Genomic DNA, 22,566 nt, shown 5'->3' on the forward strand with positions numbered 1-22,566 from the left:
GAGGAAGCCTGGAGGAGTCACGCCCACCTGTGTACTGGATAACAGAAGAGGCTCATGAACCCACTCCAGCCCCTCTTGACCACAGTCTGAGAACCCCTAAAGGTAAGCCTCTGAAACTTAGTCTGAATGCAAACTCTGAAAGAGTCTTGTACCTGGGCTCCAGTCCATTCCAGCCAGAGTCCATAAACAATCCTGATGGCTCAGAAACCCTGCAGAAAACACTCCTGTCTGCACCCCTGGAGATCTTGAAGGGGCCTTACATTGGGGATCTAAGGACCTAAGCATCCCCATCGACAGATGAGTGAACAAAGAAAAGGAGATGCATACATATACTACTGAATATTATTTCACCAGGCAAAAGAAGAAATCTTGCCATTTGCAGCAATGTGGATGGACCTTAAGGGTAGTAGGCTAAGTGAAATAGGTCAGAGAAAGACAGTATCATGTGATTTCACTTACATTAGAATCTTTAAAAAAGCCAAACCAAAGTGGAATGGTGGTTTCCAAGGATGGGAAGTAGGGGAAATGGGGAGATTTTGGTCAATGTGTACAAAGTTCCAGTCACTCATCCAGTTATAAAATAATAAGTTCAGGGAATCTAATATTCAGTATGATGACTACAGTTAAAAATACTGTATCTGACAGTTGCTGAGATAGTAAACCTTAAGTAGTCTCACCACAAAAAAGAAAAGGTATCGATACAGGATGCTTGGGGCTGGTGCACTGGGATGACCCGGAGGGCTGGTACGGGGAGGGAGGGGGGAGGGGGGTTCAGGATGGGGAACACGTGTATGCCCGTGGCGGATTCATGTTGATGTGTGGCAGAACCAATACAATATTGTAAAGTAATTAGCCTCCAATTAAAATAAATAAATTTAAATTAAAAAAAGGAAAAGGTAATTATGTGAGGTGATAAACATGATAAGAAATATTATTGTGGTCGCAATACACACATGCATTAAATCATCAGGTTGTATACCTTAAACTTGCACAATGTTTTGTCAATTATATCTTAGTAAGGCTTGGTAAAAATAGACACTACCTTCTAAGCACAAACAGAAAATCTTCATTCTGATTCTATTTTTAGACCAAATAGTTACATAGTCCCAGAGTACAGTAATGCCCAAATAAAAAAATTTATTCTTAATTTTGATCACCTCCGGGCGTATCACTACTCCAGTCACAAAGAAGCAAGCTTACCACTCTTATTGTACATAATTCAGGGTGAACACAAAATTTTACATGAAAATAAAGAGAAAATGTTCTCTGAAAAAAAAAATCATGTTATAATAGGAGTAATTATTACATATTACTGGGCTACAATTTTAACATACCATGGTTCTAGAGAATGAACAAACAGACCAATGAAACAGAACAGTCTTCAAACAGACCCATATATATGGGAATACAGATTTCACTAAATGTAACATGCCAAACCTATGGAGAAAAAAAAATTATTTGTCCTTTTTCTTCTCAGACTCTCCCAATAAGTGATTAGCTCAACAACTTTACCCTTAATTCAACTTTACTTTGATTACATTTGGCCAAATGAACTGACTACTTTTCTTATCCTCAAAGTGGACAGAGGCTGTTTTAATAAGAAAGCTTGATTGTTACCACACTTAGAATGCAAGATGTTGTATTTATCTATGTTTATGTACCACACGTATTACTTAAAAGAAAGATCCTGCCTTCTCTCAGTGCTGTGAGGCATATGAGTACAAACACAATATACGGAAAAAAGTCTTTTGACTGTTGAAAGAAAAACAATTACAAGAAAGCAAATATCGGTAGTGGTAGTGTGGTAATAACAACCCATCATTATTGTTCAAGAACACACAGGTTTCTGTCATGAAAATACTGTGTAAAAGAACCAATGTGTTTATAATCTTTTGTGGAGAAGCCTGAGGCATGAGAGGAATAACTAATTTATATTTGTGCAATCTCAAGTTCTTCTGTAATTACCAGTTGGGACTTCTGCCAGTAGTTCTATGTTTTAACAGGTCTGGATATGTATACATCTGGCTAAGGAAGACGCTGGTATAGGGACTGTAAAGTTCACTTCGTTAGTGTTTGACCTAAGAGAGCATCGAGATATTACATACAGTAGGCCTCCTTAGCAGCATATTCTTAATGGGCACTGGCTGAGTTTCATCCCCAAGTATAGCACGAGAGAATGAAAGAGATTGTATTTCTAGAAGATGCCATTTTAAAAACAAATTTTCTCTGCTTTCATTTTCCCTGCCCTGTCTAAATGGACATTACTGAAAATGAATCACAGCTAAGTTACCTACTTGGTCCTTTAACATGTAGTTATCTAAACCTGTAGTTTTATGAATAGATGTGACATGTTTTCTTTACTTCTGAATCCCTTATCTTTTTTTCTTTCTCATAATCCCTTCTCTCTCCTCACCTTCCTTTTTCCCTCTTGAAGAATGATATATGTGGCTCTCTAAACTCGTAATTACTACATTACCATTACCTTTCATGTCTCCATATTTTGGTTCCGTGCTATTCCTTTTGATTAGATACTTTTACCATCTTTCTTTCCTAGATAACTTGTATGTACAGGTGACCCTTGCACAACATAGGGTTAAACTGCAAGGGTCCACATATGTGTGGATTTTTTTTTTTTTAACAGATACATTGGAAAGCTTTTTGGAGGTTTGTGACAATTTGAAAAAACTTGCAGATAAAAGACATAGCCTAGAAATATAGAAATAATTAAGAAAAAAGATATGTCATGAATACACTAAAATATGTAGATATGGAGATCATATAGGTATAAGGTGAGTGATATTTACTATAAAATTAATAATGTGTTAGTTTTCTTGCCATTTATAACTTTGTTTTAAAAGAATCATATTACAGTACAGTATACCACTCTTCCAAAATTAAGGAAACTATGTATCAGTTTATTGTCATGGGTAAGAGGTTTTTGAAAAATGTAAATTTTCCAATACTGTGTTATGAATTTGACTGTAATACTGTATACCATACAAATTTTATAATGGAGTCATTCATTGTGTATAGGCTAGGCCAACATGAAGCAATCATATTGATTACACTAGGCTACTATAAAGGAATCATATTGCTGCTTCTTCATTATCAATGCATGAAATAAATATTAATTTCTTTGTCACAGATTTTTCCATTGTTGACATCAAATATAATACATATAACATCTACAGTGCTTCGTAACACATAAGACTATATTTCTATATGTACTGATAGATGATGCATTTTATGAACAGATGACATAAACTTATAGTACTGATAAACACAGTGCATGTATATGTGTTCAGTTGCTCAGTCGTGTCTGACTCTTTGTGACTCCGTGTTGTAACTATGGTTTCTCTTCCTTATGATTTTCTTAATAACATTTTCTCTAGCTTAATTTATGTAAGAATACAATATATAAGACATAAAGCATACAAAATATGTGTCAGTCGACAGTTTATATTATTGGTAAGGCTTCCGGTCAACAGTAGGCTATTAGTAGTTATGTTCTGGAGAAGTCAAAAGTTACACATGGGTTTTTAACTGTGTGAAGAGTTGGCACCCCTAACCCCCTCCACTGTTCAAAGGTTAACTGTATTCTTCAAGGTTCAGCTCAGAAACCATCAGATGGACTAATGTGTCAAGTTACATGCCCAGTTTATCTGTAAATATTTGTTCATGAACAATGAAAGCATAACTGAAACAGTTGTTGTTGTTGTTTAGTTGTTAAGTTGTGTCTGACTCTTTTGTGATCCCATGGACTGTAGCCTGCCAGGCTCCTCTCTCCATGGGATTTCTCAGGCAAGTATACTGGAGTGGGTTGCCATTTCCTTCTCCAGCAGATTTCCTGACCCAGGAATGGAACCCTCTCTCTTGCATTGGCAGGTGGATTATTTACCACTGAGCCACCAGGGAAGCTCCATGAATAAAACAAGTCTTCCCTAAATTTTCTCCTTTCTGTTTCTTCATACCGATGACTCAAGAATAAGTCTACTAAGACAGTATGGTGGATCACAGTATAGGCTTACAGTCTGACTTTGCCTCTCTGAGTTCAAATCCTGGCTTTACCCACTAAATAGCTGTGCAAACTTGTTTTCCCTTTTGGCTCAGTATCTTCATCCTTACAACTGTGACCATAATACTATCTCCTGCATAGGGGTATTGTGAGAATATGATGAGATAAGACATGAAGGGCCTACAATAGCAGGTAAGGACTCTAAAAATAGTAGCTATTATTATGAACAGGTGCTTATTTCTTTGCATCACATTCAATAAGTCATCAACTCTGCAATCCAATAGTCTTCCAAAATCTCTCCTAAAATGGCAAACTTCTCATGTTACCACAAGAAAGACTGCCTGAATGTGACAGAATGTGAAAATTACGCTTTTTATTATATTCACATAAAATAGTCAATTACACCGAGTTGTCCAAATGCATTGGTGAATTAAAGCCTCCAACTCTTACAAAGTTTTATACATATATCTATGCATTTATAAATACACACATATGTAAAAGATATATATTTTCTTCTAAAATAAAGTGCCCAAATCTTAATATATGGGGGCATAATAGGGGAAAAAAGAATCATAAAGCTTTATCAGTTATAGACTGTTTCACAATATAAGAATCTGTTTTATACACATTTATTCAGGCATAGTGAACTCTAACCACTCACTCTTTTCTGAATTCTAAGTGAATTAATTTATCCAATATATTAGAAGCCATGTAGCCAGTTTAAATGAATCAGAGGCTAATTCTTCTTACTGTGCCTGGCACAGAACCTGGGCTCCTCAACAGAAGAGTAGTTAAGCTTCATTTTTAATTCCCCTGTTTATTTGAATGTTGTCTTTCTGCTAAGATGATAAACATAGAAAGAAATGTAAATGAATAAACTTCCAATTCTAAATCCTCTATTAGCATTCAATAAAGTCAGGGTTTGGTGAAAAAATTCCTTTTGTCTTTATTTCACCCTGGGCTTGATGAGAAATGGCCTGGCAGATTTGAAATGAGGGCTCCTGCTGTCTCTGTTATAGTTAAGTCTTGTTGGAATCACAGGAGAATAATTAGGATGCAATGATCAATAAACAGATCAAGGAGACAGTCAACTCAAGTTGAAATGAAACTCTCTGTGATAATGGAAAACTTCGTGAGTGCATGTTTGAATTTAAGAACAGAACAAAGGTTAAAGAAAAACTAGATGGTTTAAGATCATTCAGAAAAGCCTCACTTCAAATAGAAACTAAGGCTCTATTCTTCAGTAAAATGTCTCAGCTACTCTTACTGTGTTTTCATTGTGTTTTCTATTGCGTGCATGCATGCTAAGTCGCTTCAATCGTATCCGACTCTTTGTGACCCTATGGACTGTAGCCCACCCGGCTCCTCTGCCCATGGGATTCTATTAGGCAAGAATATTGGAGGGTTGCCATGCCCTCCTCTAGGGGATCTTCCTGATCCAGGGATAGAACCAACGTGTCTCTTGCATTGGCAGGCAGGTTCTTTACCACTAGCGCCACCTGGGAAGCCCTGTATTTTCTGTTATCTTAGATTTTTAGGATGATCATTTGTAGGTTTTGACAAGGAATAGAATTTAAAATGCTTTTGAAAAGACTTCAACCTATGGAAGCAAGGTGAAGATGCCTAAAAATAGCTTAATACGAACCCAGCCATTTTAGAATCTGGTGATTACATGTTCAAACTGCAATAGAGCATGTTTTATTCAAGCAGGCAAAAGAGAGATTGTCAACACTGAAATTGCATTAAAACACTCTGCAACGTCCCAACATGCGGAAGGCTGGGACCAGTGGGAAGCCCAAACTTTTCCCAGAGTCAGAACAAGGAATATAGTATCTTCTTTTCTTTGGAGGAAGAAAAAGGGCAAGAAAATGTTTCCAATTACCCAAACCCACCTGAGCAGGGTCTTCCCAAGGATGAAGTTGCCTAACTGCTGATTTTGGTGAGCATCTTATTAATGGCTTGCTTGACGTGCGTGGTGGAGCTGCGTCGCCTCGTCTTGCCCTGGACCATCCTCCGGCGACGTACCTCTCGACACAGCTCGTAGAATATCTCGGTGATGTTCCCTTCTCCAGTGCAGGCAGAACACTCATAAAAAGCACATGCCAGTTCTGTGGCCAGCTTCTCCCCTTCTTCTGTACTGACCTGTCTGGAGTGGTCCAAGTCAGCTTTGTTTCCAACCAAGATGAGAGTCACGTTCTTGGGCTTTTTGATCTCATCCAGGATGTTCTTAAGTGGCAGCACTTCCTCAAAACTTCCTCTGTCAGTGATGTCATAGACCAGCACAAAGCCTTCCCCCCATCGCATGTGTCCTTCCCTCTGAATGGTGTCTTCCTGTTGGCAGGGAAAAAACAGCAGTCGGGAGACCTGGAAGTAATTGCAGTGTATAGATGCTACAATTTCTAACAGTGATCCTTTAACCACCATTCCTTACATTCAGCAGTGTTTGAAATTCTTGGTAGACTGCCTGAACAAGCTGACCCTCTCAGTTTGGAACAGAAGCATAACTTAGGGTACTAAACATTTTCTAACTGCACGGAACCTAACTTTGTGCTTCTAACTTTTTCTTGCCACATCATTAAATGTGTAATTGCAAGGACTATAAAGAAATTATCCTCCTAGTTGAGCACACTGCCTCTGAGATTTTTCATTACAATTAAACAATTGGCCAATAGGTAACAAACAAGTAGACCTTACCCCATTCTCTGAGATCAGAATTAGAGGCATGGCTTAGTGAAGCAGTTTTGATTTTGTTTTGTTTTTTAATTGTTTCTTCAGATTAGAGACAATTAGCCACCAAATTAAAAAAAAAGTGAAAAATTGTATAGAGTCAAAGTAAAAGCTAAGGGATTTGGGCTTCATTTTCTATCTCAGCAGCTTTGATATATTATGCAGTCTCAATAATGATAGAAACTCAATTGCAGTGATTCTCAAAAGGGATGATCCCTCCTTCTTAGGAAGGCAGCATTTGAAAGCGTTCTTAAGCAGGTGTGATTTGAAAATGTATTGCCATTGCCATTATAGGCTCAGATGACTTCTCTAGGCATGTTTTTTCCTGCTGTCTCTCTCTTTAGAATCAGTACTGGAAGGTGAGAGCATATATAGGGAGCAGGTAGTGATGAGAAGGAAAACTGTATAACTAGCTGCAGATATATTTCTTGGATTAAATAGTTTTATCAAGTAGTAACTGAAAAGCACCATGATATCCTTCAGCTTCCTAACTCTCATTCTTAGTGGTCACCCCTATTCCTGGGAGGACTTCCCTGTGGCTCAGCTGGTAAAGAATCCGCCCACAATGCGGGAGACCTGGGTTCAATCCCTGAGTTGGGAAGAACCCCTGGAGAAAGGAAAGGCTACCCTCTCTGGTATTCTGGCCTGGAGAATTCCATGAACTGTATAGTCCATGGAGTTGCAAAGAATCGGACACAACTGAGCAACTTTCACTTACTTCTTTGTATTCGTGGGAATCAAGCCTTCCTATAAACTGTTTATAATTTCAGAACTGACTGGCTGCAAAGCAAATGTATGTTAGTTTCATTTTAAAATAAGTTGTTAGCGTTCAATGATGTGGCTCAAATTTTTAATCTGATGTGATGAGGTTTAGAAAGAATATTACAGAAAAGATTCTTAAAGTATTCTGAAAAAAGATTCTAAGGTTATATAAGTCGAGAATATAAATATTGTGGATTTCTTTAAGATTCAACTTATATATAAGCATAATAAAGGTGCTGAGAACTTCTCCAGTAAAGATATATATTTAACTTGATCAGAGTATTTCAAAACACATTTAACCATGAAAACCTAATATTAATATCTTGTGATCTCCCCATAATAGAGGTGAGCAATTCTACTTTGGATGATAGAATATGAATGTTAGGGTATTTTCAAAACCCTTGGAGCACTGAGTAATTTATATAAGGACATATATATAAGCTATTGCAAATAAACTAATATAAAGCATAACTAGATAAGTCTTTAGGCATCATTAGTTAACTATAGAAAAGTGTCTTAATTCTATTCATATTATGCACATCTCATTTTTATTTATCCAGAAATATTAGAGCTGAATTCCTTTTTCACCTGCCCAGCAGTATCTAGTATCTCCATGGTGACAACTTCATCATCAATGGTTGCTTGGTGTCGGTAGGTTGATTCTGAGGGAATGAGCAAAACGAAGGTAAAATGGTAAATAAATGCATAATTAGATTTGATCCTTGAAATTATAAATTAGTCTCTAATGTATACCTGTTTCCAAAGCATTAAAAAAAAAACGTGCAGCCTAAGGGGTGGAATAAGGTGCCATTTTTATACTCTTAAGTTCTTGGTAGTAACACATTCTAATATGGGATCCACAGATGCTCAGGATATAGCGTGGGAGATTCCCTTTTTCTATTATTTTATTCTCCTGTGAGGCAAGCTTTCTAACACTCTTTTCTCTCTAAAATGAGACTTCCACATCCTAAAAAGAGAAAGTGATTCCCACAATGGCATTCTACCTTGAGACTCCTAAAAATACAGTTTATGGAATCATGTTAATTCCTGTTCCTGACACGATAGCAGACAGACAGGAGCTGCTCATTTCCATCTAGACCTCCATTCTAGGAATGTATTAAACATTAGAGGAAGGCAGATCGCTATTCATTTAAAAAATGACTGTAGAAAGCTAGGAGGAACCTTTGGGGTGGTAGAAGGTGGTTGGACCTGGGTGTTCAGGGGTTGGTAAGGAACAGTCACCCACAGTAGAGGACCGAGGGAGAGAGAGAACAAAGCTGAGATAGAAGAGGCTGCTTAGTACCAGTTGGAGGCTGGTGGCTCAGATAGTGAAGAATCTGCCTGCAATGCAGGACAGATTGCCTGCAATCGAATCTGTGTTCCATCCCTGGTTTGGAGATGGGAACTGGAGAAGGGAAGGGCTCCACACTCCAGTATTCTTGCCTGGAGAATTCCATGGACAGAGAAGCCTGGAGGGCTATTTGAGTCTCTAGAGGTTGCAAAGAGTCTGGCACGACTGAGACTAACACTTTCACTTCAAGATAATATCAGAGTAATCAAGCTCTGCTGGGGTCAGGAGAAGTCAGGAAGAATACAACCACTAGGTGGCTCTAAGGGTTCTGACATGAAATGAAAACCAGGCATTAAAATGGTGTTGCTCTACATGAAGATGAAACAAATGACATAAAGCACTCAACACATGATTGACTGAGGTGATGAAGTTCAGGGTGAAACATTCTCCCAGAAAGTACTAGTAAGTGATAAAAAGAAGGAAAATATGAAAGCAAAATATGAGGTGTGGATAATAGAAATAGACATGTTATTTTCTCCTATAAAATGAGCCTCAAAGAGAGAATAAAATACACAGAAGAGTGGAAAATAGTTGAAGCTGAGGCTGTAGTCATTGAGAATTTCCCAGGACTAGAGCCCTTGAACGACTTCACATTAAAAGGACTATTAGGATAGAATAGATAAGCAACAGGGCTCTACTGTATAGCACAGGGAACTATAGTCAATATTCTGTGAATAATTTCCCATTATGGTTTTCCCATAATTTCCCATTATGGTTTACATAATGGGAAAAGAACATAAAAAAGAATGCTTACATATGTATAACTGAATCACTTTGCCAGACAGCAGAAATTAACACAACATTGAAAACTGACTATACTTCAATAAATAAAAGTTTTAAAAAAGGACTGACTGGACACACAAGGGGAAAAGCCCCAATTTCAACCTATTATGACAAAATGTAAAGATATTAATGACAAAGAGGGAAATTTTAAAAGATCTAGAGGAAAAAAAAGTCCATCACCTACAAAAGCATGTGACTCAGATTGACACTGGACTTATCAGCAAAACAGAATTCAAGGTCCTAATGGAGTCAAGCAAAGTGATAAAACTATACAAGAAGCAATTCAGAACCACAATTCTAGATAACACCAAAATATCAGGGTGGAGATGAGGGAAGAGACCAGAGGCAGGTTTGAGGGAGTTAATGTACTTATATTATTCCAAATGATGGTTATAATAAAAAAGTATTTAGAACAGAAAAAAGTGAACAAATTATTCAACTCAACAATTAGAAGAGGAAAACAAAGCAAATCCAAGAAGATATGATAAAAGTAAAAGAGAAAATAGTAGAAAAAATTAGATAAGGTTAGCAAAAGCAAAGCATGGCACTTTAAAAATTTAAAAGAAGTAGGTGGGGGGAGAGGTAAAGATCAGAGAAAACTAACTGGTAAATTAAGAGAGAAGGTGCAATCAAACAAAAATGAGCATAAAAATAGGAAGTAATTACACATTCTGGTGAAATAGAAATAAAATAACGTTATGAACGGTATACCAAACAAATTTCAAAGCCTGATTAATTCTTTGAGGAAAAAATGCACAGATTGGTACAATGAGAAATAAGACACTTAACTAGGTCAATAGTCTGTGAAATATAAACGCTTACTGTAGATATCTTATGAGAAAAAATGACTACCAATTGGCTTTATAGATTTCTATTAAATATTAAACAAGTTGTTCTAGAGGAAAAAGAAAGGGATAGCTACCCACTATGAATTCCAACAAGAAATGTTAGAAAAGTAATAAGAAGAGAAGAGAAAAAAAAAATGTAGGTTCATTTTATTTTTGAACATAGATTCAAAAATTCTAAAAAAGTAATATCCAGTTGAATCCAACAGTATAATAAGAAAAATACATTATAAAATAGTAGAGTTTATTTCAGGAATACAAAGTGTTTATAACTATCAGTGCAATTAACACATTAAAGAACTAAAAAAAAAAATCACATGACTACCTCTACAGGTAGATCTATAGCATGATAAAATGTATACAAATTTAAAATATGTGCATATATAGAATTTTTTTCAAAAAATATGTAATAACTAACACATACTGCTTACCCTTTGAACACAAATTGTTCTAAATGCCTTACTCATGTTAACTTATTTATTCCTTACAAATATTTCATGAAGTATGTAATACTATCAGATCTATTTTATGTGAAGAAACTGAGGCACAGCAATATTTAATAAGTTGCCAAAGGTCACACAGATGTTAAGTGGTAAATGGTACAGTTAAGACTGGAGCTCAGAAGACTGGCTTTGGGAATGTAGACTTTGAACCACTGTGCTAAGTATCAACTGTATTAGATTATATGCCTTTGGGAACAGAGGAAGGCAATGGTGTCAGAATAGGGGATGCAGGAAAAATAAAGTGAAGAAATAGAAAGCCTTCACATACACATGACATGGTGCTGGGAATAGAGCAGCATGATTGACTTAAGTATTAACTCAATTATTTGCCCCTGAAGTACTCGTTACTAACCAATCAACCAACTAAATAAACCTAGAAATTTCTTTCCTAAAGGGGTAACCGGTAAGCCATTGCTTTTATTTTTTCCTATAATCTATCTACCTACCTATTATCATTATATATCTCATGTTTCTTTCATTTTTTCAACTCATGAACTATCTTATAGTTCTTTCTTGACCACAGGTTTGTGTTACTTTGCTGTAAATCTAATCTCCTACTCAAAATACAAATCACAGAAAGGAAGCTTAGCTAAGCAGTGTAACCTAGCCATCAGTCTTATGTGGTCATCATTCACAAAGGCACGACACACTGCAGATGTATTTTCTGAAAAATGAAAGTTTAAAATGAGGTTATGTTTGTTTTATTTTTTTTTAGACTCCATATATAAGTGATAAGATATAGTATTTGTCTCTATCTAACTTATTTCACTAAGCAGGTCTATCAATGTTGCGGCAAATGGCAAGATTCAATTCTTTTTTCATGGCTGAGCACTATTCCATTGCCTGCATGTGTACATGTATATATCTCACCTCTTCTTTATCCATTCATCTGTCAGTGGACATTTAGGTTGCTTCTTTATTTTGGCTATTGTAAAGAACTGTACAGCACAGAGAATATAACCAATATTTTATAATAACTTTATATAGTGTGTAATCTATAAAATATCAAATCACTATGTTGTATACCTGAAACTAATATAATTTTGTAAGTGACTATTCGTCAATTAAAAAAAAATGAAAATGAGATTATGTTCAATATATTTTAATAAGTGTATTTTATATTATCATCATTCTCCTGTAATATGTAATCCTTAAAGGGTATGTGTGATTCTCAATTCTAAATCATTCCACTCCCCTATGTTATGTTAAATGGGAGATTATTGTTTTGTATAATTGAATTCTCTAAAATACCACTGACAGCCACTACTCATTTCTAAGCGTTCTCTCAATTATTTCCTTTTCATCTTCTGGGCACCATTCTGAAGAGGAGAAGCCCAGAGGGCAGTGCACATGCCAGGATCCAGGCCCTTTCTGTTTCTCTCTCCACTGTTCTGCCGTGACCTTTGTGCTGCTTTCCCTTTTAAAGGACTGGCATCAGCCCTGGAGCCTGTAAAACAGAGTTCTGGGCTTTAGTCCATCTCTTTGCACCACAAGTTGTCTGACAGACAGGGACATTTTTCTCAGTTGCCTCCATGCTAAATAGGATATGTATTTCAACCACAGAAGGCCACAGTAGGGGGGAAATAAAATATAAAGAAAACGGTATGAAGTTGTGTGATTCTTTGGCTGTTTGTTAACTGAAATGAAACGATGAAAGGCAGGAAATGAGGGAATGTCGGCCACAGACATCAGCGGGAGGCAGCAATGATTTCATCTAAGCTGAACGCTGGTTTCACGCCATTGGAAGAATATTTTCTTTAAGTCCCTTCTCTCTCTCTCATTAGGAACTCATGGCTACATGTAAAATGGTGGAAATATTGCTTACAGAGGCAAAATGTACATCAGTGTGCTAGCTTTTCTGAAGATAATTCTAAAAAATGCACTAAGTACTGTTAGAATGGAATGAAACTCTACTATTCTGGAAGTAAGAAAAAATGTGTAAGTTTTTGTTAAGGAAGTTAAGAAAAAATGGAGAATGGAAATACTTTTCGTTCATACTCACAAAAAAATGATCATTTTAGTCTTTTTTTCTTGAAGGGTAAGGGGATGATTGTTTAAGAGATACTTCAAAACGAACCAAATATTGGATACTGTAAGATCATTGGCATCACTGATTCAATGGACATGAACTTGGGCAAACTCCAGGAGATGGTGAGAGACAGGAAAGACTGGTGTGATGCAGTCCATGGGGTTGCAGAGTCGGACACAACTTGGTGACTGAACAACAACATCAACATTAGTTTCCAGATGGAATTGTGGTGCTGGCGGTGGTAGTAATCGATTTTTTGTGACCCCTGGACTGTAGCCTGCCAAGCTCCTCTCTCCATGGGATTCTCCAGGCAAGAATACAGGAGTAGGTTGCCATTTTCTCCTCCAGGGAATCTTCCTGGCACAGGGATTGAATCTGGGTCTCCTGCTTTGCAGACAGTCTCCTGCATTGCGGGTGGATTCTTTACTGACTGAGCCACCAGGGAAGTCCAAGATGGAATTAGGCATATTAAATATATATCTCAAGTTCACTGTATATGAGAGATACATGATTGAAAACCTGCATTCCATATAATTTTATAAGCTGAAGTATATTTTGCATGCTAAAAGAAATTGATGTTCAGAAGAATGTTTCATACCATTAATCCTTTTACTAATTTTAGCTCTTTTGCAAATTTCAACATATTAATATGGACATTTGTCTAGTGCAACAACAGTAATGATTTGTGCTAGAGTGGGAATTGTACTAACTGGAGTTCTATTGCTGATCTAACCACAAAATAGCCACGTAATCTTGGATAAACTGACTTCATTGGACTTGTTTTATTATTTGCCAAGTGACGATCTCCAAGTTCCTTGCTGTGCCAATATTAACCAGTTCTGCGAGTTGGCTAAGCACCTCTGCTTTAGTATCCAGTTGAGACAATTTGTTCTGAGTGTGTCTCTTTCTTAGTATGAGTTTTTCCAATCAATCATGGAACTGTAGTTCAGGTAGGGAGAACCAGTCACAAAATCAGAGCACCAGTGGGTCCAATATGTCTCCCACTTCCCACTCTCATTTGTGTCTGAGCCTTAATCCATTCAAACAGAGTACAATGCCTCCTAAGTAGTGATAGTTTCCCTCTCTCTCTCTCTCCAACTGCCCCCAACACACATAGGTGTGCACACACACACAAGCACACAAACACTCCACAACTGTACATGATCTAAGTCTTTGTATTCTCTACCACGATCAGCATTTTCTGAAGGTAATATGACTGGGAGGTAGAGACTCAGCTCTTTTGGAATCTAAACAGGACACGGAAGCTGTTCCTCACCCAGAAAACTGCTGCCACTTCCATCATGCAGGGAGTTTTCTTGGTTAGATGGTCCAGTCCCAAATTCTATAGGCTTCAGTGTATGTGTGTCTGTGTGTCTGTGTGTCTGCATGTCTGTGTGTGTGTGTGTGTGTATGTGTATGTGTGTCTGTGTGTCTGTGTGTCTGCATGTCTGTGTGTGTGTGTGTGTGTGTGTGTGTGTATGTGCTCAGTCATGTCTGACTCTTCTCCTCTATCCATGGGATTTCCCAGGTTAGAATACTGGAGTGAGTTGACATTTCCTTCTCCAGGGGATCTTCCCAATGTAGGGATCAAATCGGAGTCTCTTGTGTCTCCTGTATTGGCAGGCGGATTCTTTAGCACCACCTGAGAATGGGTAGTTTTTAAATGCAATTCACAGACCACTTCTGACCTCTGACAAAGATTTTACTGGTCCATGGTGAAATGAGAAAAATTTAAGGAAAAATAACATTGTCCAATGTCGAGGACTGATTTTTTTCTTAGTTTATATCCTTCAAAACACGTGGATGTTAACAATAGTTCCTTCGTATACGAAAATGGAAGTGCCACTAGAATTTTTAATTCTCCCTCACCCTCTGACCCCTGTAACTGGAATTCTTATGAGAGTTCCTCTCCTTAAAAAAAAAAAATCTAAAAGTTTGAAAATCACTTGTGCTTATACTAGCAAACAATTTCTTTACAGAATTATCTCAGAGCAATAGATATTCCAGGGCTGTTAATATGCTGAAGGACATTCACAGTCTTCAGCTTCTTATGGAGCAAAAATTCTGTTACAGGTTGAAAAACAGCACTATGTTTTTGAGGACGGCTCTGGATTCAGAATTCAAAATGGTTTTTTGTGTTTTTTTTTTTTTTAACAAATAAGCTACTTTGCTTTCAAAGGTAGCTTTCCTTTTGGGTGGTGGTCTTGAAACTCTCTAATACTATGAAGTTATGCCCAGGAAGGGCTTCCCAGGTGGCACTAATGGTAGAGGACCTGCCTGCCTATGCAGGAGATACAAGAGACTCAGGTTTGATCCCTTGGTCCGTAAGATCCTCTGGAGGAGAGCATGGCAACCCACTCCAGTAGTCTTCCCTGGGAAATCCCATGAACAGAGGAACCTGGCAGGCTACAGTCCATAGCGTCGAAAAGAGTAGGACATGACAGATGCGAATTAGCACACATGCACGCTTGCCCAGGAAATGCTTGGTTCATCTTGAATCAAATGGACTGGAACTCCTCTAGGCTAGAACATTAGTGACTTCTTGTATATGAGTGTTCACACACACACACACACACACATCCAGTTTCCAGGGTGACTGAATGAAAGCCTCACCTGCGAGTGAGTCATCTATCTGATACGCCTGAAGTCAGATGAGCCCCCTTGTTGCCTAGCAGCTGCAATTCTTGTGGAGCAGAACAGTACAAGGTCACTCAATAAAGTTTCATTATTCATAGTGAAGGAAGCCCATGGTACAAATAACTGGTGCAGGAGATTTCTATTAATAGCATTTGTTTTTCGGAAGGAATAAAACCAAAGGGAAAATGGTTGACCTAAGACTAATTAAAAAGCAACATTAGTTACCGAAACAAATCTCAGACAGCATTCAAAAATTTTTAAGATCATCTTTTAGAAGCTTCATCTTTTGTTGAGTTGTACTGACATCAATAAATAAAATTAGTATTTTTCTATTAAACTCCCATAAATCATTAAGGTTCTCAGGGGCTATAATCTTTATAAAGCTTATATAAGTAATAAAATTATAAGAGGAGAGTAAGCATTTACATAGATGGGGTAAACAATAGATAATGATTTTTTTTCAAACCAAGTTCAATGTTTTAGATACAAATATATCATCTTAAGATTAAATTGTGTCTATACTAAAACCATGTCAAAAATTATTGATGTTGAAAAATGTTTTATTTAAAAGCAAAACCAGAGAAGACTAATAAATGTAGAGACATGCTATTCTCTTAGATTAAAAGAATGGATATCATAAAGCTGTGAATCTTCTCAAAGGAATGTATAATTTTAATGCAATTCCAATCAAAATTATTTCATGCTATGATATAGTTTTAAAAATTGACCTGGAAGAATAAACTAGAGATAGGAGTGAAGATAATTCTGTTAAAAAGTAAAGAAGAAAGGCTTTCTCTACTGAGTATCAACATGTCCTAAGGAACATACAGTTATCAAAAGAGTGTGGTACTGGCATTGGTGTGAAAAGCAAATCTAGAATTGTATCCTTGTGTACATGATTCCATGTATTTTTAAAAGGCAGCATTGAAAGTAGTGGGGAAAGGTGGAGATAATTTAGTAAGTCATAGGAGGACAGTTGGTCAACTCTTTGGGAAAAATGTTGCATCTTTACCTTGTACTTCTCACTACAATCAATTCTATAGATTAAAAAGTTAAGAAGTTAGATAAAATATAAGATCACTCTCTATCCCCTTTCCTGTTCAGTTTCCCTTCATGGCGCTTATCACTATTTGACATATATTTGTTTACTGACTCTTCTCTCTTCACTAAACTGTAAGTTTAACAAAGCCCATGCTTTCCCCTTCTGCCTATTGGTTTATCCTCAGCATCTAGAATCATTTAACTCATAGGAGGCATTTAATACATATTTGTGGGATGAATGAGTGAGAGCAATGAGAGGAGCTCACAAGGGCAAAGAAAGCCCCCTTTTAAGCTGGATGGTGTAAACCTGTAGTAACAAACACAAAAACAGAAAAGAAACTGGGAATCATCTTTACCCATTTCATCGTTCTGAGTAAGGCCAGCTTGGTCTGGGACACTGTGCTTGGTAATAAAATGATGTATGCATTGCCTTCTTCCTCTGGATTTCAACGATGTCGACCTTTACAAAACCAACTAGGGTCCCAAATCATAACAAACAAAAACTCAAAGGCTTAATTCAGAGTCAAACTTAAGCTCAATTTGAAACCCATGGATTTTCAGTGTTATTTTGAAGATGAGAACTAAATAGCTTACCAATAAGGACTCTGCTCTGACTACAAAAAATACAGTTGATGAATACTTCATCCATCAATATTATTGCTACTTTAAAGATCTACAGATATCAACTTTTGCTTCTTTTTTATATTTTAAATAGGCTTAAATCGGATTCATTGGAGAAAAGAGGGGGGAAAAACATAGTTTATTTATACATTTTCCCAAAATGAGCATTCACAAGCTTTATATTACTATTATTCTCTTCTCCCCATGCCCTTCTCTCCCATACCCAATTAGCCACACCCATTGCATCCTCTTTCTCCCACTAGAATGATGCTACATTCCTGATGGAAGAGCATCACTTTGTACCCATATCCTTCTTGTCTCAGGTTTGACCTGATTTCTTCATCTATGCATTAAAATCCTGCAGAGTTCTAAGCACAGACAGCATACAACACACATCCATCTTCTTACAGGGCTCTTTGCGTGATTTGATAAAGCACTTCTCAAACAGCTGCAAGATGCTTAAAAATGTTGCAACAGAAAATGTCAGTCTTTCTTTCAGGTCAAAACTTTGATTGGAGAGGAGGATGAAACAAAATTTGACCTACCGAGGGTGGGATCATATTCCCAGATGAACCGTTTGGTCAAAAATCTCACTACAAGAGCTGTGGGAAAAAAGAACAACATTTCAATCAAATTTGTTAATTTTCTTCATAGCTTTTAACCCTCTTCCAGAAAGAGGAATAGCCCATAAAACTATATGTGTTTTATGGTTCTTTGGCAAATAAACTCAATATATCTATTTATGTTTATTCAAATATTTTAAAATTTCATATTGTGGCCTAAAAATTGGTATAATGTTTTAATGGTTTGTTGTACCTTAATGAACAGCTTAGATTTTTTTCCTTTAATCCTGGAGCTGAAAATATCACAGTGTGAAAATGCACACATACTCAATTTTTAGCAAAACAATGAATTCAACCATAAAGCATCACAATACTGGTGTCTAAAGTTTGAATAGTGATAATGATTGATACAGGTCTTAAAATGTGATTATTTTTACTGTAATGAAAAGATATTTGTATCATGCTACTGCTTCTGCTTAATCGCTTCAGTCATATCTGACTCTTTATGCGACCCTATGGACTGTCCCATGCCAGGCTCCTCTGTCCATGGGATTCTCTAGGCAACAGTATTAGATTGGGTTGCCATGCCTTCCTCCAGGGGATCTTCCTGACCCAGGGATTGAACCTGGATCTCCTGCATTGCAGGCAGATTCTTTACCACTGAGTCACCAGGGAAGCCCCATTTGTACTATAAAAATACTCAAAATTAAGGATTTTATTAGTGAATCATTAAAGCCCATCAAAAGTAAAGCTGATGAGGTAGTTATAGAAAGAATCAGGATCTGGACTTATGCTAAGCACCTCACTTCCATGATTTCCTCGACCAGTACTTTATCCCTGTGAGGCAGGCACTAGGATTGACCCCATTTTTCAGATAAGGAAACCGAGGCTCTGAGAGCTTAACTCATTTAACTAAGCTCATCTAGCCAGTTAGTGGCTGAGCCAGGAGGTGACTCCAAAAAGGCTATTTCCAAAACCTGTAATTTCTCCATTGTCTAATACTGATTTTAAGGCTGAGGCCATCTGGCTAATACTTAACTAGAAGATGAGTCAGACAGAGTGAGGCTGAGAGAGGTGGATTCTATTATTCTTAAAAAACTGATGGGACAAATGCTGGACATTTTCTTAGACTTGTATTATAGTTGAAAACAATGGTTTTTAATCTACAAAAAAAGTTCTTTTGGAGGAGAGCATCACTGATACTTTAGAACGAAAGCTTTGGATTCTTTCCCTGGAGAAATGTATATACACACAGTCTAGTATATAATTTCAGCAGGCTCACTAGCCCTTTGAATACCCTCATGGTCTTCCTGGGATCTCATTGACCCTAACTAAAGAATCAGTGTTTACTGAAATTACATTATTTATTTTTACTGAAATGCCCTGTATGTAGTATTCTAAAGATACTCCTTGGAGAAATAAGACTATTTAACTGAAAGGCACTGTCAGTCTTTCCTCTTCCTACTGCCTCTGTTAAGATCAACAGAGATATATACTCCCTGCCAAGGTGGTCTATATGACAGATTGCAGTGCAAATAGCAATGAAAACTTCATGAGACAGACCACAAGGATACGTGGCTTGGCTGTAGACCGAAAGCTGCAATGTTCTTTCTAATTACAGAGTGTGAGGCTGGATTTGAGCCAAAATATTTGCAGTGCCAAAAGTAGCAAGGCCACTGACCCTGTGGTACTTCCCACAGTGCATGTACTTGTGGTTTTATCTTCAATTTGCAGAGTCTGTCACCATTCACTCTCTTGAGACTGAGTCATTTAAAATTTTTTTTTGCATGCAAGAAGTAGAAAGCTCTAGACAGAATTTTTCTGCTTTTCAGTTGTCAGTGTTAGTAAACATAACTGCCTGCAGTATTCAAAGCATTTCACATTTTTGTTGTAATATGGAGTTTTAGCTTGAAAGTTTGTGACCTAGCAAAATTCATTTATCTGGCATCTTTAAGCCATGAGCTATTAAAATTAACAAAATTTCTCATACAACTGAAGTTTGAAGTACCCTGGTTCCTAGACCATTTAAACTTTAATAATTTTTCAAAGAAATCTTTCTAAAATATTTTAGACATGCCACTACCTTTCAAAACCTAGTATACTGAATAGAACTAAATCACTTTTAAATGTCTAGATCTTAGTTAAGAATCTGTGTAGTTGTGGAAATACTTCTAGAAGCTGCAGAGTGGTAGAGGCAGAACAATTCTAAAGTGCTATGGCTCTTGAATGATTTTAGTTTCTGGTTCTATAAATATATTTTTCATATTGTGTGTGTTCTTAGTTAGTTGTGTCTGACTCTTTGCAACCCAATGGACTGTAGCCCACCAGGCTCCTCTGTCCATGGAATTTTTCAGGCAAGAATACTGGAGTGGTTTGCCATTTCCTTCTCTAGGGAGTCTTCTTGACCCAGGGATTGAACTCGCATCTCCTGGGTCTCCTGAATTGCCAGGTGGATTCTTTCCACTGAGCCACCTGGGAAGCCTGCATCACATGTGATAGGCATTTGACACACAGGAGGCAAAAGGAGAAGAGGGCAGCAGAGGACGAGATTGTTAGATAGCATCACCGACTCAATGGCTATGAATCTGAGCAAACTCCATGAGATAGTGAAGGACTGAGGAGCCTGGTGTGCTGCAGTCCAAGGTGGGGTGGTCCCAAGAAGCTGGACATGACTTAGGGATCGAACAACAACAACAAATAATCCAGTAAACAACTGAGACAAAGATTTTTGAACATACCAAGCTTATATTCTACTAGGAGACAGATTAAAAATAAATAAATAAATTATATAGTCTGTTAGAGGTGGTGAGTGCTAAGGGATGAAAGGGGGAGAGTAAAGTAAGAGGGATTCCACATTGGGAGATGAAGGTGTGAGAGTTGCTATTTAAGATTGGGTAACCAGGGTAATTCTTGCTGAGAAGCTGATAGAAGAAAGAGATGAGGGAATATATGTGGGGGGAATAGTATTTCAAAAAGAGGGAACAGCCATTGCAAAGGTCCTAAAACAGGAATATGCACTTGATATGCTCAAGGAACATTAAGCAAGCCAGTATGGCTAAAGTAGAATGAACAAGAGCAAGCAAAGCTGATTAGATTATTTCCTTCAGTCATGCCTTCCCCTTCCATAAATCTACCATCAACATCACCACCCTCACCACTACTACTAATAATTAAAACAACTAAAATGCTTCTTTGTTATTATCATTATTGTTATCATTTTACTTGATTCCTTCTTTAGAATGTATATTTCATGAAGGCATGGGATCTGCTTTGTTCATCACTATTTTCTAGTGTCTGGCACATGTAGACTTAAATATACTAATACTTGCTGAATAGAAGAAAAAAGATGTATCAATCCACCATTCACTCCTCTTAATAGTTAAGTAATAACCAGTCATCGAGAGAATAAGCAGAAAAATTAACCCAAGAGAATTTATAGCAGAATCATGCTATAATGTTTTCCTAAAATGTCATGTAAATATACAAGCTGAAATGTCTATTTTATGATGCTTATACAAATTACATTTCTTAAAGTTTATTAAAACTGTAAAATTGATCTAATTATCTTTTAAATATTCTGTGGTTTCCATCCCAACAATCCCGAGCAAAGGTCTTCTTTTGATGTAAAATGGTGGTATTGATAATAATTACTTCCACTAAGAGTCTGACATATGGTTTTGTTTTTTCCTAAGTTTTAAGGTTTGACATATTTGATTAGTTACAAGTAAGTCTCTGTATTATAAAATATCTTATTTTCTCCCCATTGCCTTGAAAACCCATAACTTTCTGTTAAATAAGTAAAATATCTCTAATTTAGAGAGTAACATTTTCCTCATTTTGCCTAAATTATAACCTACTTGAGTAATTCTTCTTTACATGTGGTTTATTTTTGGTATTCCTGGCACTAAATTTCATAATTATCAATGAAAGCTAGTTTTCAGTGAAATGGAAAATTCACTAAGTAGAATTTGATCCAAAGAAATTTATTAAAATTATTAAAAGTGACATCAAGGTAATAAATAAATAGGATAAAAATTCTGTTTAAAAGCAAGAGTTAGCAGGTAAAATTTCTACATTAAAATAGTCGAACTATTTCTAAAGGTTAACAAGGCTGGGCCAGTTATTCAAAATAATTCCTGATGTCATTATCACAAAGAAGCAGACATTAGAAGTATCAGCTTTAAGGATTAGAATAATATTTTTAAATGAAAAGTGACCAGATATAATCTGCACAGTAGACTAGCTTTTAAAAAGAAATGAACTTTTCAAAGTAAATGAAAACTAACACCCATGATATTCTTCCACTCTAAAAATAGTTAAGAGATATCCTTAAAAGACATTCAGAAAGAACTTTCAAAGGTTACTTTTTTAGCTCATATTCTTAAAAAAAAGTCCTGTTATATCATTATTTTTCACTTATACAATCATGAAATAGCCTAATTAATAAGGTATCTGATACAATTGTTTCATAAGACACTTAGGTGTACTCAACTCCCTAAATATTTGTGATCATTGTCATTTCTATATTCTCTTAAGGACGTATTCTTATTATTAAAAATATAGTCTTTTTGTCTGAAAGGAACTTTTATCTCTTTATGGATGTGTATTGAATGTGTTCTCAGTTAAAGCAGTTGCCAATTACTTGTCCTCTCCAAACTCTGGCTTTCTCATAAATAATATAAGGATAAG

At 36.6% G+C, this 22,566-nt stretch overlaps 1 protein-coding gene across 2 annotated transcripts in view; it reads right to left on the bottom strand.

Moving 5' to 3' along the window:
• Nucleotides 1-1,112: 1,112 nt before the first annotated feature.
• Nucleotides 1,113-22,566, bottom strand: part of RERG (RAS like estrogen regulated growth inhibitor) — a 135,001-nt gene continuing 113,547 nt past the window's right edge. The window contains exons 3-5 of one of the 2 annotated variants that reach the window (XM_025283315.3): nucleotides 17,860-17,916; nucleotides 8,093-8,166; nucleotides 1,113-6,346 (exon numbers count right to left, since the gene is read on the bottom strand). In XM_025283315.3, the coding sequence (XP_025139100.1) occupies nucleotides 5,939-6,346; nucleotides 8,093-8,166; nucleotides 17,860-17,916 (539 nt within the window). In that variant the 3' untranslated portion in view covers nucleotides 1,113-5,938. The remainder of the gene's footprint in view (nucleotides 6,347-8,092; nucleotides 8,167-17,859; nucleotides 17,917-22,566) is intronic. The other variant, XM_025283316.3, reaches the window with a different exon arrangement.

The sequence above is a fragment of the Bubalus bubalis genome, chromosome 4, assembly GCF_019923935.1.
Source record: "Bubalus bubalis isolate 160015118507 breed Murrah chromosome 4, NDDB_SH_1, whole genome shotgun sequence".
Lineage (NCBI taxonomy): Eukaryota > Metazoa > Chordata > Mammalia > Artiodactyla > Bovidae > Bubalus > Bubalus bubalis.